Source organism: Simochromis diagramma, unplaced genomic scaffold (genome assembly GCF_900408965.1).
Source record: "Simochromis diagramma unplaced genomic scaffold, fSimDia1.1 OVJJ01000325.1, whole genome shotgun sequence".
Lineage (NCBI taxonomy): Eukaryota > Metazoa > Chordata > Actinopteri > Cichliformes > Cichlidae > Simochromis > Simochromis diagramma.
The window spans coordinates 894,290-909,139 of record NW_024387291.1 but is presented as its reverse complement, the minus strand read 5'-3'; the positions used below and the strand labels follow the sequence as shown (position 1 = coordinate 909,139).

The window sequence follows — 14,850 nt, the reverse complement described above, 5'->3', positions numbered from 1 at the left end:
TGCTTTAAAAAAAATCCTCTGTGTGTCTGTTCAGACTCATATACAGGGTTAATGTAAAAGGAAGTAATTGTTAAATTAATGTTGTTTTTCATACAGTGTTAAAAAAAAGTAATTAGACAACTTCATTTTTATGTCGGTTAGATTTTTAACAGCTAAATTTAAAACTTCTCTCTGTAACGTCACATTTAATACCCATAATGGCAACGTGTATGCTTTTTTTCTTCAGAAATGTTACTAAATGAAACGTTTGAGACTGTTGGTGAATGTTTAGTTTGGTTCTTTACATTTTACATGGTCACTGGAGCGGATTAAATCTCATGTAGCCGTTCCCCAGCGTCCAACAGCACTCAGGCATTTACAGCCATCTAATTTATTTCAGCTCGGAAAGTCACACAGTACAAAACAAATGATGACACTTAAAAATAAATAAATAAATAAAACTGAATTACACAGTTAGGAACTGTAGGGATACAGATACAGCTTAATCATCTGAAGCTTCTTCGTGTGTGATTCTATAAAAGACGATTGTATTTGTATCATGCTTCAATGGATTTAACAAAGATCTGCATTTAACTATTAGTCGGGTACATCAGATGACCGAGTGTATGTTGTGTGGTATATTGTATTGCAGTATCCTTGGGATGCACATTTTTGGATGCAAATTCAGTCTTAAGACGGAGACGGGAGACACAGTACCAGACAGGAAGAACTTTGATTCCTTGCTGTGGGCCATTGTCACCGTTTTTCAGGTATTCAACATATCATAGCTTTGATTTATATGAGCACAACATGCCTCAAACTACAGTCACACTAGGGTCTTTAAACAGGGTCAGGTTGACAATTACATGCCATCACTTTGTGATAATTCATCAGTTAACTGTGATAAATCCAAGCAAATCACAAACATTTTGCTGTCTGCTTACACAAAACTTCACATTGAAACAGTCACATCAATGTTTTAAATTCAGAGTACAGCCAGAACCTGATATATTTAAAACAGAAACTCTGAAATGTTTCTACAAATAGTGACGTAGTTGCTGCCGGGAAGCAGTTTCTTGCTGTTGGCAAAGTTAGCAACCAGTTGAGTTGACTCCGTCAAAGAGATGCAGTGGTGACTGACTAAAATTTGTTGCAAACGGGGATCCAGTGCAGTCACCTTGCAACCCAAAGTGGTCACACATAGCTTAACCCTTTCATCCATTAGTTATGGCAACCTGGATATTTTTATTCATCTTTAGGCATGAAAAAACCACAGGCATGATTTTTGAACTTCATTTTTTAAACATGTACTTTTCAAAGAGTTTTTTACACGTCCACTTAGGTGGACAATGCTGGCTGCCCAGTGGGTGGCAGGGTATGGAGTGACACATCAGTGTCCAATGTAGTGGTTTATGTGCAAGTATACCATCAACACTGACACAAATACAAGAAAACAGCCTTCAGTGGAATAGCTGTCCACTGTAGTGACCACTATGCGTGAGAGGGTTAAGGATGCTGCATCCTCAACCTCTGGCCAACCAGCTGGTCACCGTAACTACTTCCAGTTGGTCAGTAAAAATGAAAAAATTCTGTTTAACCAACCAGCCAAATTGTTTTATTGGTCACAAGGATGTTGCAGTTCTGTTCTTACTCTAGCATGACTAGAGTTGTTTAGCGTTTAACAATCAGTAGGTCCTTTTTGTGTTACTAACCTCCTACGTCTGTCTATGCAAATCTCAAAGATTCTGACCCAGGAGGACTGGAACGCAGTTTTGTACAATGGTATGGCAGCGACCTCACCGCTTGCTGCTCTGTACTTTGTGGCCCTCATGACATTTGGAAACTACGTCCTCTTCAACCTGCTGGTCGCCATCCTGGTTGAAGGCTTTCAGGCGGAGGTAAGGGGTATAGGTCAACCAAAGCTGACTGCTGCCACATTTCAAACTGCACAATGTAAGCTTGTTAATCTTTTAATTGTTACTCATCTAAAATTATTAATCCAATTCTGTGTTCATCAGTAGTGAAATATTTCTAATTATTATTGTTGTATTGGCCTCTAACAGCCACCAGAGAAACTCAATAAATGAACATGATTGTGTCTGGCAATAATTTAACTCGTTTAAATAAGTCCAAATTATACCACGACTCAATGGAATAATCGTATAAATTGACGGAGGAGCACTTAGCTTACAGATATTTGAAAACATCCACCAAATAAGTGCCACATCTCTAATATCGTAAAAAGCACGGCCTCGTAAGCTGTTTGGCCGCCTGTGATTTAGATACATTTCCAAACTTTGGCACTTCTCCTCTATCTAACTTGACCCGATGCTTGCACTCCCTGCACAGTGATCTCTTGTGTGGTCCACTGATATCAGTCTGTCTGTGTCTCTCAAACTGAAGAATTTAACCTTTGGCAAAGACCTTCACAGCTAAAATAAACCAAGCTGTTGCCCTCTGTTGATTTCCATAATCACTGAATTGAGCAGATTTACATGTTTACAGCATGTCTACACAGTCAACACTTCGACTGTTTTTCAGCCATCCATCTTATGGCATTTGACAAAATGGATTAAATTCTATTTAAATCAGACTGTCTGCACAGTCCATGTAACATATGTAATGTATTGCTTTCATTTGAACACAGCTCAAAATGTATTTTTGTGCTTTAAGTCTGTTTTTTTTCCGTTTTATGCATACAGCTGCAATGACTGTGTATTGAGCTGCCAAAACTCGGGTGACCTACAATCTAATGTGCCTCAAGTGCAGTATGGATATTATGCTGCATCATCTTTTATCATTCCTGTTACATAATAAACTCAGCAGAGGGGCTTTGCATGCTAGCTTCTTTACATAGATGTGTAAAACCTCATACATACAAGTTGACTGTATCATCAGTCAGGCAAGGATAGACAAACGTCACACACATAATGTTCAGAGTATTTGCTCTGTGCACTAAATATGGTGACTTCTATCAACATTAAAGCCATTACATCCATAAAAAACATGTTTCCTGCAATACTTCTTTTGAATGTCAAACTGTTATCACAGTACAAGCAGGAACTGAAATGATGTTCAGTGGGGGAATCAAATATTTGACACGCTGATAAAGAAATAAACAATCTGTATTTTTTTGGTAGGTTCATTTTATTGGAAAGACACCAAATTTCAATCAAAAATCCAGAAAATACACATTACACAAAAGTTTTACATTGATTTACAAACCACTGAGTGAAATGAATCTTTGATCCAAAAGATGACTTAGCGCTTGATGGAGAAACCCTTGTTGGTAAGCAGAGGCGTATGATGTTTCTTATAGTTTTTCAAAAGATTTTTACACATCTCCGGAGAGTTTGTGTCCTTTTTGTTTTCTTGGGTGACTCTTGCAACTCGAAATTTCTGTAGGACTGATGTCTGGAGGCAATGCACTGACCTTAATGTTCTTCACCTTTGTTGCCTCGGTTGTATGTTTTGTGTTATCGTCATGTTGGAAGACCAATCAATGATCCATCTTCAGGATGGAAGAAAGGAGAGCAGAGGGAGGGAAGGAAGGAGGTTCTCATCCAAGACTTTATAGTACATGGCCCAATCGATTGGCCCCCTAATACAGTGAAGTTGTCCTGTATCTATACCGGCCCCGAGGCATAGTTTTCATCTCTGTGCTTGACTGTGGGGTAGGCCTTCTTTATGTCATTCTCAGCATTTTTCTTCCTCTGAAGATGGCGGGTCAAGTTTATGCCAAAGAGCTCAATCTTGCATCAAGCTCCAGACTGAGGAAGGTTGATGGTCATTTTATATTTCTTCCATTTCTGACTAATCGTACCAGCAGCTGTCAGCTTCTCGCCAAGCTTCTTGCTGAAGGTCTTGTAGCTCACTCCAGCCTGGTGCAGCTCCACAATTTTGTCCTTTGACAGCTCTTTGGTCTTGCCCGTGGTGGAGGAGAGGCTAAAATGGAAGAAATTGACTCTGTGGACAGCTGTGCTTTATACACATAATAAGTTGAGATCATGAGTGTCTGTAATTCATTGATTAATGATTACTTGATTGTAATACGTGTGCCACATGGACACACAGCTAAAGAGGGAGCCAGAAGTATAAATAAAACTGAATTGAATTGAAATGAGAATTCTGGCTTGGTTGTAGGGGATCAAATACGTATTTCACTCAGTGACAAATGTCTAGACCTTTGGTTGATATTCTGTCTCTTTTCATTAAAACTAAACTACAGTGAAAATTCAGACTGTTCATTTGTTTGTAGGTGAGCAAACGTGAGGTTTGAGAACATGAGGATCTAAATATAGTAAAAGAAATGAAAATCCAACAAAAATCAAGTTTAAAATCTGTTTTCTGCTGTAGAAAAAAAGAGTGATGATATATATTATAGTATTGGTCCTACGTAATAATAATTAAATACAGCAGAATTTCTGAAGCCATCCCTCTCAGTGGAAAACACTGCAAAAATGATGCTGTCAATCTGCCCTCAGCTGTCAAACGATGTCAGATGATATCACTGGAAAATTGTAGTGTGGTTGAGTAACCCAGTTGAGTTTTCATGCACAGATCAAAGCATTACCATATTCATGGCATGTAGCTATGATGTGTGAGTTGGGAGGGAAACATTGACACAAATCACGCGGCTCTTGATTGATCTTTCTGAAATGCCAAAACAAAACCCTGCCATCAGTCATTCAGTCTGTCTCTCTTCCTGCCTTTTATTCTCGCCTTTCTCTCGCTGTCGGCCTTTTCTCCTCCAGCTCTCTCCCCTTCCTCCACTCATCTGTTCTGGGTCTACAATTGCGACACACTAGGGATTATTGAGCCAATTTACTCCCTCAGTGAAGACTGTAGGGGAAATCCCATTGGTCTTAACCAAGTCTGAGAGGGCTCCTGGAGTAGTGTGTCAGTACTTTGAGGGTTTTACAGACTTATCCTTGAGGAGGGGCGTCGATCTAAGATTGTCTGATAGTATGTTTAAATACGTCTGATAGCTGTTGTGAGGGAGCACTGTTTTGCCCCGGAGATTAAAGGTCCGGCGTATGACAACATCTGAAAAAAAAAAAGTCTGTGACAAAAATCTTTTAGACCACGAGTCCTGTCTGATAGATTTTTTTTATCTACAGGGTGATGCAAATCGTTCATATTCAGATGATGATCACTCCTCCTCCAACTTTGACGAGAGTGAAAAACGCGACTCCATCAAGTTGTCTGGTAAGAGTAACATCCAAACTTTCTGATTACACTCAGCTGCCATGTTATTAGTACCGCTCAGCTAAAAAAGGCCTGGAGTAAGATCGACATGCATGAGGTCAGAATGTTTGGTTTTGTAAAAAAATGTTTATTTTTAAGGATTTAACGCTAATACCTCAATTCACATACTGCATCATTTATCTCAAAATGGAACAACATGCTCGAGAATCTGCCTGCTCATCGAATTTTAGCTCTTTGTTTTTCACTGAGGCTTATCCAAAGGGAGGCTAAATGTGCTCAACTCAAACTAAGACGGAAGCGTTTGCCAAAAGCTTAAAAACTTGTAAAATTGCAGAAAATAGCCTGTAGTCAACAAAGATGAATGGGCTCTGTCTATATCCAGCCTCACAGTAAAATTGTTGAAGCAGTACAGACTTCCTCAACAGATCCAACAAACAATGCAGTTCAGAGAGGATTAAATATGAGTTCAGAGGCTGGAGGATCGCTTCTATACCATCTGAGTGGGCTAAGTTTGCACAGAAGATCTGGTCTCTGCACTGCGGTGTAAGCAAAAAGGGAAGCTTGTAGACTCTGTCTTCATAGATGGGAAAAATGCAAGATTAAAAATGCAAAATTAAAAAAGTATACCTCTATCCTGTCTGAATAGATGCAATCCATCACAGAGGTATACTTTGTTTGGCTTCAGCCTGTTCATATGGGTACATCAAGTTTTCTAATGCATCTGTTTCCTGTTTGTCTGTCCCTGTCTGTCCATCCATCCAACCAGTTCCTATGAATCCATATAACTCTTGAAAACTCTTAAGTTTATTAATACTCGAGAATGAAATGAGAATATTTTAAAAGACAATAAGATAATTATGAAAACTAAAATATCTAATAGGAGAAAGTATAGGTATTTTAAAAGGTCACTGCAACTCTAAGTGTGAAGTCCCAAGACACAAGTACAACTGACGTGGGCCCTTATTAAATGGTAAAGGCCCAAACAGACCTATCAGAGAGCAGAAACGTCAGGAGTGGATAAATCAACAATCTGGTGTATTCTTAAAAAAAAGGAATGCAGCAACACAAAAAGACCTCTGAGACCAAAGAGAACAGCTAAAAGTGTTCGATTGCAGAATTTTTATCTTTGGTTAAAAACACCTTAAAAACATCAAGACAAGGCAAAGACACTCATTAAAAGTTCAGTGTACCACTGTCGTAGGCTCCAATGATTCATAAATGTCACTAAAGAGGGTTTATAAAAAGACATGAGATAGTTTTCCATCACAGGGAAACAAAAGCTCCAGAGCAGTGCTAACAACGTAGCCACGTCATCAACCACTAAAGACTATTTTTGTCATGGTCCTGGGTCATTTTGGCCCAGCCATTTAAGTTTCCTTTGTTTGTTGTCATTTTTTGCATTATGTTAAGGATTATCTTGGTTTCCTACATTATTCTGTCCAGTGTTGTGTATTAGATTTCCCCCTGTGTTGTCGCCTTCTGTGTCTCCCCCTGGGTGTCTGCGTTTACATGGTTGTATGAGTTCTTGTGCCATCTTGTTTTCCCCAGCCTGTCATGTCTGCCTCTCTCCCTCGTGCTCCTCATGTTCGCTCTCCCTCTCCAGTGTACGTCTCTTTGTACTTCCTGTTTTACTTTGATAGTCTCCGTCTGTGTCCGTCATGTTGTGTTGCTCTTCCTCAGTCTCATTATTATCATTATTCGTGTCAGCTGTGTTCCTTGTGTGCTCCTACGGTCCTCGCAGTTCCGTGTCGCATCGTCCCTCGTGGTTGTGTGGAATTCTGTGTGTTTCTCGAGTGTTTAGCTAACTAGTTTTTCCCAGTTTAGTTTTGTATTGTTTGTTTCCCCTTCTGTAAATAAAGCCGTTTTTGAGTTACGTCCCATTTCCATGAGTCTGCTTCTGGGTCCTCTCCTGCCTGCACACAGCCATTTTCATGACAATTTTGCTTTGGGATCACAGCAGACAGGAGACCTAGCTAAATGTGCAGGTGCCAGTAGATAGCTAATCAGTAGAATTTACCACACTTGTGTTCAGACTTGGCCTTCAATTTGCAGGTGCACAGCTGGGTTAAAAATGAATATGAATATGCCTCCAAAACCACCCCTATATCACCCATAACCAACTTAAGAGTGTTGACAGTATAAGGTTTCTAACTTATTTAGGACAGGGTTGGAGCACAAATTAGAGCCTATTTGTAACATCTGCTATTATCCCCAGCAGTTTATAAAGAGATCAAATTAATATTGAGCAGAACTAAGTTCAGCTTGTTGGTTACAGCCGTCACAGTAGTACCAGTGTCTCATGTTGCCGTTTCTTTATTATTTTGTTTTTGTTATGTGTCTCCATCCCTGGAGGTTTTCAAATGGAAATTTAGTAAATGTAAGGCACCCAGAGACAGCTTGAAAAGAAACGTGTCGGCTATGAGAAAAAAATTGCAGTCTTATGACTGAATCCCAGAAATCAACTGAAATTGGAGTAAGTATATGAGAATAGCTTCTCACGTCTTAGCAGTCAGGCATTAAACTATGACTGAGGGAAGTTTGGATTGCTATCACAACACTTTTAACCCATCTGCTATTTTCCATTGTAGACCCGAGGATCTGCACCCTGACACCAAATGGCCACCTGGAGCTGGGTGCCCTTTCAGCACCCAGGGGATCCTACTCCTCGGAGAGGCGGAGCTTCACCATGGAGTCTAGAAAGAGCAGCGTTATGAGCCTGGGCAAGAGCAGCCTGGAGAGACGCTCCCTCTCCCTGGTACTTTATCACACTGTCATACCACAGACGGTCGTGCACACACGTAAACACAACTTCTCAGCCTATTCTCAACAAATCATGTGTACTTTATGGTTTACGTTGCCTCCGAGCACTTTTCAACCATTCCTGTTATGACTCTATGAGCTGTTTGCGGCTTTATACAATGATAAATATGTTTTCCTCTTTAGCAGAACGCCTTGGTTTCAAGTTTATATTTAGCGTCGACGATGTCTGTTTACAGATTTTAAACTGGCCCAAAATATGCAATCCATCACAGTGAATGTGTAGTTCAATTCATTTGAAATGTATTTCATTATGTCAGGTTACGGACACAGATGCTTGTAATAAATGTTAAAATACTGACTATAATATAATATAATATAATATAATATAATAATACTGAGATGTCTCGGTTCACCCTGTATAATGACTTTATTCTATGTATGTATATGTCTGGATGAACCTTATTTCCTCCTTAACAGGTGGACCAGGGTGAATGAAACTTTGCATGACCGTCATCATTCATTCAGCGATTAATAGCATTTACATGTTTTTAAAAAGATTATTATAAATTCCGCTTATCTTCATTTTCATAGATCTAATGTTCAGTATTTCATTACCATGTGCTATTGATGTTAGGCTCTCTGTTTTCATCTCTTTCACGTCATGTTTAGCATGAGTCACATGAGTGGAATAATTATACCACTAAGAACACACTAAATAAGACGTCCAGAATAAAATAGCACTATTAAAAACAATTATTTATTTAAAAGAATAATGGCAGCTGAGCCAAATGAGACCTGACCTGCAGGCTAGCAAGCAGCTTGAACTACTTGGATGAGGGTTGGCTGGGAGTGACTGGGCCTAACCTTACACAAGAGAGGGAGGTCATTCAGGGTCACACCTTCCAGTCCGTTCTTGGTTTTGAAGTTTAGTGACTTGTACCGCCTGACCAACCAGAATCTAAAAAATGAGAATAAAACAAACTCAGAGGTTCTGCCGACATAACAACCACGAAGCTCGCAATAAAAGTATGTGTTGGTCAGCTTTTCTTTAGACAGCATCCACCTGAAGCTCAAAAGTGGAAAGGTGTTTACTCTGCTGTACAAACGCCATCTCTTTAGTTTCTGATGCATTCGTGTCCAAGAAGGACAGCTTACCCACTCTGTGAAATCCCCCACCACAGGGTCATCACTACTCGGAAGAGACGCAGTGCCTGTTTTGTCTGCAAACTTAACAAATATGGCCCACCGTGTATTGGATTTGACCTCTTTTGGTAAAGAGCAAGAAAATAAATGGAGGCAAAAGAACTCTAGTGTGTCAAAATACCAACTCTTGAACTTTAATTTCATTTTTGGAAGTTGAAAGGATCTAAATCTGGCCACGAGGGCACATGATGAACGATGTCAGTGTGCTGTTAGCAGGAGGCGCATGCCATAGCTGGACTCATTTTTTTGGCCAAATGTTGATCCTCAAATGACTGAGCACAACAGGAGAACTCCGTACTGAGTGCTTGAATGTTGAAAAGGTATTAGGAGCAATAACCTTTCTAACAGGTCACAGTTAGGGCTGGATCAGGTGAACCTTAGTCATGCCATGATTACACTGAGCACCAGAGATGGGCAGTAACGTGTTACTTGTAATGCGTTACTGTAATCTGATTACTTTTTTCAAGTAACGAGTAAAGTAAGGGATTACTATTGCAAAAACGGTAATTAGATTACTGTTACTTTCCCGTAGGAACGCTGCGTTACTGCGTTACTAAAACCGTGATTTTTTGCGAGAATGTCTCACGACAGTGACGTAAGCGAGTGCGCTGTTAGTGACAACAGCTGTGTGCAGATCAACAATGGATCACATATCGATTGTGGGAGAGAGTATGAGCGTGCAGCGTTTAAAGCGTGGAAGTACTGACCTTACTTTGAGTTTGATTCCATAAAAAGTGACAAAAACATTAGCGTCCATCGTGCGTGGGAAGAAAACTTCTTTTTACAGCGAAAAAAACCCCTAAACTTCCAAGCAAGCACCAGGAGTGCGCTACCACGTAATGGGAAACTCACAGAGAAGCTCGCGGATTCTTCAACTGACCGCGGCACACCTGCACCAGGGTAAACCTCCGCCTACGCCAGTCCTGCTTTACAGGTGAAAATAGAGCAACAGGACCGCTGAGTCTTTGACTTTATTTATTTTCTGCTGTGTTTTACTTGCATCTATTTGAAAGAGTGAGTGTAAACACAAAAAATATTTTATTTTATGTGCTGGAATGTGCAGAAAATAGGTTTAAATGTTAAACTAATTATTCAAGTCAGAGAATGTTGCATATAATTAAATTTTTGCTTGATGCATGAAGTTAAAAGATTAAAACTGATAAAACAAGTTAAAAAAAAAAGAGACTTTTCCATTTGATTACATTTTGTATGATGGATTATGTAGAAAAAGTAGAATTGGGCTGAAAGATCTATCGCTTTATCACCTCTTCAGGTTGTAAATCGTGTTTTTAAAAAGTAACTAAGTAACTAAGTAATTAATTACTTTTGAAAATAAGTAATCAGTAAAGTAACGGGATTACTTTTTTGGGGAAGTAATCAGTAATTAGTTACTGATTACTTTTTTCAAGTAACTTGACCAACACTGCTGAGCACTTCCTGTCTTTTGCAGCACTAGTTTTGTCCTGTTTATTTTCCACGGTGTCTCTGTGTTCTCTTTTTGTTTTTTCTCATCCCTTTCCCCCTCACCACCCGAGCAGCCTCAGGAGAGACAATATAAAGTGCCTCGAGACAACCGCTGCTGTGAATTGGCTCTATATCGATAAAATTGAACTGAATTGAAATGAATTAAATTCACTGTGCACAACCCCTTGAAAGTCAATAAACCAGTGTGCATGCTGCTTGCACTCTTGACCTGATGTATCTGAAGCACCAATAGTAATAGCATCCATGCTGCAAGCAGACTTTATGACCACACCTCATGCAGTAGGCACATTCTTGCAAATATTAATATATGGCATCTTAGAATTATATTTCATAGCACTCTTTTGCTATTTATTTATGGGTGACGTTTATGTGTGAAAAAAACTTGCAATTATTGCTAATAAATGACAATTTATTTGCACCATCCTGTAAACATTCAGTAATATATATAGTATACATAAATCCACAGCAGGAATTCCCCTATTGTTGTGTCCACTGAACCAGAACTGAAGAAAAACTGAAACAGTTCTACAAGGGCTGGCTCGGCATACAGTTGCCATGGCAACTTCTATTAATTGACTGTTCCCTTCTTCTGTTCATCCGCAGAGAAACTGTGGGAGAAAGAAGGGAAAAAAGGCGACAGGGAGAAGTAGAGGGGAGGAAAAAAAGACGGAGCAGAGAGAGAGATGGTGATGGAGACAAACAGGAAGGATGATTCAGTAATAAAAAAAAAGAGGGCAGTGAAAACATGTGAGATGAAAGTCTGTGCTTTAGCAACCGCAGAGGTTACGATGTTAAACACGGTGGGTGTGCGAGATCCACTTCACTGTGAAGTCTTCTCCTCTTCTCTCAGAGCACTCCAGGTTTATTGATATCAGTAGGCACCGGTTACATCACTCAACTAATAAGCGTTCGAGAGAGCTGTGTATAAATTTTGTGTTTTTGGTTGAAGTTTTGTGAGGAACCACTTTTTATCAATTTTTTTCCCCCCACGAAATGACACTCAGACTATGAGATGATGTGTTTGTCGGCTGTGATGGAAATTCATCACTCTAACGTTGCATATTGCTAAAAAAGAATGAGCCTCAACACAAACGTTCCTGTAGAGTGTTTGCATGTTGTTTAACTGTGCAGTAGATGTGTGTAATCTAATGTGTGTGATATAAATGTATTGTTCATGTGGTTATTTGTTTGCTTTGATGACAACTATCTATAGCCAGTGACCTCTAGATCAGATTTACATCGCAGAAAGTTGTAACTGCTACGATATGCTTGCAAGTGAAGGCAGCAGCTGTTGTCTGTCACTCGCCGTTCCTCTTGGGCGATCTGCAGTGCAGCTCTGTGTGGACTCAAGTGTTACTTAACATTTAGCTTTCATGCTTCGCTACAGTTTATTTAGAGGACGATGCATAGATTCTCTGGCTCGGGTTTTGATTGGCAACATGTACATTTCCGAGGGTAAAACATTTAATTATAACCATCAGGCTCACAGGATTAGACATGCGGAAACAAAAAGAACTGTTGGTGTTCCTTTAAGTGGAACTGGCACTCTGGGGTTTGTATATTAAAGTAGAAGACAACCTGCAGTGCACTGCAATCTTATTTTTAAAAAGCTCAATTTATACTTAGTTTGTTCAGCTGTTTTATATTTGTTGTTTAATTTGTGGATAATTGACATACACTAACAGCCGCGCTCTTGTTTCCGTTTCATTTTCCTTTTAACCAGTGTTTTAGTGACATTAGTCTCTGGCTGGAATACTGTAAGTGCCGAAAAAGTCGATCACTCTAGAGGTGATACAATCATCCATTGAATTAAAAATATTAAATTCTAGGAGTGAACAATTTTTTAGGACTTTTTTATTTGTCATTGCTAACTTTGGAGTGTTTGGGTCTTTGACACCTCACTGAGAGACATTCAGTAGATCAGAAACTTCTCTGAAATGCTGCGTTTCTGTTTTAGCGCCACGGTCGCAGTTCCAACTACCACAACTGGGGGCGTCCTTTCCCTCCGCAGTCTGGATGGAGTCGCAGGTACACAGTTAAATTCAGTTGCAACCACTGATTCCAGCTGTTGCCTTAATGAACTTCCAGAACCATTAAGCCGTAATTACCTCCTTGGAAACATCAGACCTTTGATGTTATTTTATTTTCCTATTAGCTTCGAGTCTAAATGCTTAGCACATAAAACTTTATAAAACAGTATTGATCGCTTTCTGTTGATACAGTTCTACTGACATTTTACAAGCCGTTCATGAATATGTATGACCTTTTAATTGTACCTTTAATCACTTGTGCTCTGCAGGTCTAGCTCAAACAGCCTAGGTCGAAGGAGCTATGGGTTCAGCGGATTACCTCCAGTGGGAGGCAGCCTCCGCTTGCACAGCACCCGCTCGCCCCACTCCTACACCTTTGCGCCAGAGCAGGAGTCCCTTCTTTCCCACCCAGCCCTCTCCCATCATCCTCTGCCCCCTCATCATCCACCTCCGCCCCCATTTTTCCTCTCCAGGCATTTTGCTGCAAGGAGAGATCGGCGGGCTCTTTCCCTCGAACTCCCTGAATTGTTTCGGGCAGGTGGACAGCCGCCAGGCCTTCCTCCCATCCACCCAGACGCTGGCAAAAGGAGTGGGTCTGGAGCGGGGGGCTCCATTACAGGAGGGTCTGTGGCCGGCAGCGGTTTAGGAGTGGATCACCGGGACTGTAATGGCAAGACACCAGGTCCCCACACTCAGCTTATGGTTGAGGTTTTCCCTCAAGTCAATGCACGCAAGGACAGAACAGACCTTGATGAAGAAACAGACTATGTAAGTGGTTTACTACCAGCTCTCTGGAGCGCAGTGGTTCATTTACTGTGATCGATTTTCAATGATAAGCAGCAGGTCCTTGTTATAGCTGTATTGATAAACAGGAATAACCATAGAAACTCCCTTAATTCTTCTTTATCTCATTATTACTCAGAAATCCAGGCATTAGGGAAGACGCATAGTTGTTGGTGAAGGAAAGATCTAGCTAAATAGCGAACTGTAGACTGTAATGATATGAGGTGACTATAGTAACTTTTTTCCAACTTCTGCTCCAGTATTTATAATATTGTCATGTTAGTGGATGGGTCAAGTTCAGAAACCCTAGCAACAGCAGCTCATGGTGCTGAACCCATCATTAGCAGTTTAACCATCTAACTTCAACGTTTGCTGCTTAGTTCACACAAACTTTAAGATAATATGCTGCCACTTTAGTTTGGTAATGCTATAGGTGGTGCAGAAGGTGTCAGGTAGAGATGAGAAACGAAGGAGTCGAGAATGTGTTTGTTGTTGTTGTTTCTGCAGTGAAATAAGAGAGGGCCTTCGGGGCTTTGCTCAGTGATGCTGCTTGTGGTCGATAAATAGAGATTCTTTATATAAATAGAGGTTTTCCCAAAATGCCCTGATTATACTGAAAACCAAAACAAGACATAAATCATCATTATTTTAGGATTTGGTGCAGGAATTTGTGGCAGCAGTGACTTTGCACTTACTGTTACTTTGTCTACAAACACACTGAAGCCATGTCAGAGAATAGTAATTCATGTATTCTACTTTGGTTGATATTAATAATAATAATAATAATAATGGATTGCATTTATATAGCACTGTTCCTGATAGAATAAGGCATATATTCTGACCAGAAAAGTATCAATATTCTAATAATTCAGAGAAATCAATGCTAATTCCTCTTCTGTATTTTCCCTCCTCTCCAATGAAGAGTTTGTGCTTCCGTATCCAGAAGATGATGGAGGTGTATAAGCCAGACTGGTGTGAAACCAGAGAGGAGTGGTCAGTCTACATGTTCTCCCCTCAGAATAAGTGAGTGCAACACAGATTTAGGTGCAAATTCAAATCTAATGACAGGGTTGTTTGCATGTGCTGCCAAACCAGTGTCGGTCACGCAGATCGAACGCTGTCCTGATGACGTGTTTTTTTTTCAGCTTTTTATATTTAAACTGAGAAAAGAAATCTTCCCGAATGAACTTCTTTAAATGACTGTAGAATTCAAAACATTCTGTATGTGGGCTTTGAAATGTACAACAAATGCAACCTTTTAGCGAGAGACATACAAAGAGACAAGCATGTCTCTTAATGTGCTAATACTTATAATTGTTTGCTCTGGCAAAGTGGTTTTACCAAGGCTCTATGGAGGCAAAGAGGGTGTGGGGAAAAAGGCTCATCAAGCAAGACCAATGGC

General features: G+C 40.0%; 1 protein-coding gene across 2 annotated transcripts in view; it reads left to right on the top strand.

Annotated features, from left to right (window-relative positions):
* Positions 1-14,850, top strand: part of LOC120716387 (voltage-dependent T-type calcium channel subunit alpha-1I-like) — a 296,557-nt gene that overhangs the window by 196,804 nt on the left and 84,903 nt on the right. For both annotated transcript variants that reach the window (XM_040003917.1, XM_040003916.1), the window contains exons 13-19: positions 632-749; positions 1,722-1,877; positions 5,100-5,187; positions 7,776-7,942; positions 12,593-12,663; positions 12,935-13,433; positions 14,371-14,471. In XM_040003917.1, the coding sequence (XP_039859851.1) occupies positions 632-749; positions 1,722-1,877; positions 5,100-5,187; positions 7,776-7,942; positions 12,593-12,663; positions 12,935-13,433; positions 14,371-14,471 (1,200 nt within the window). The remainder of the gene's footprint in view (positions 1-631; positions 750-1,721; positions 1,878-5,099; positions 5,188-7,775; positions 7,943-12,592; positions 12,664-12,934; positions 13,434-14,370; positions 14,472-14,850) is intronic.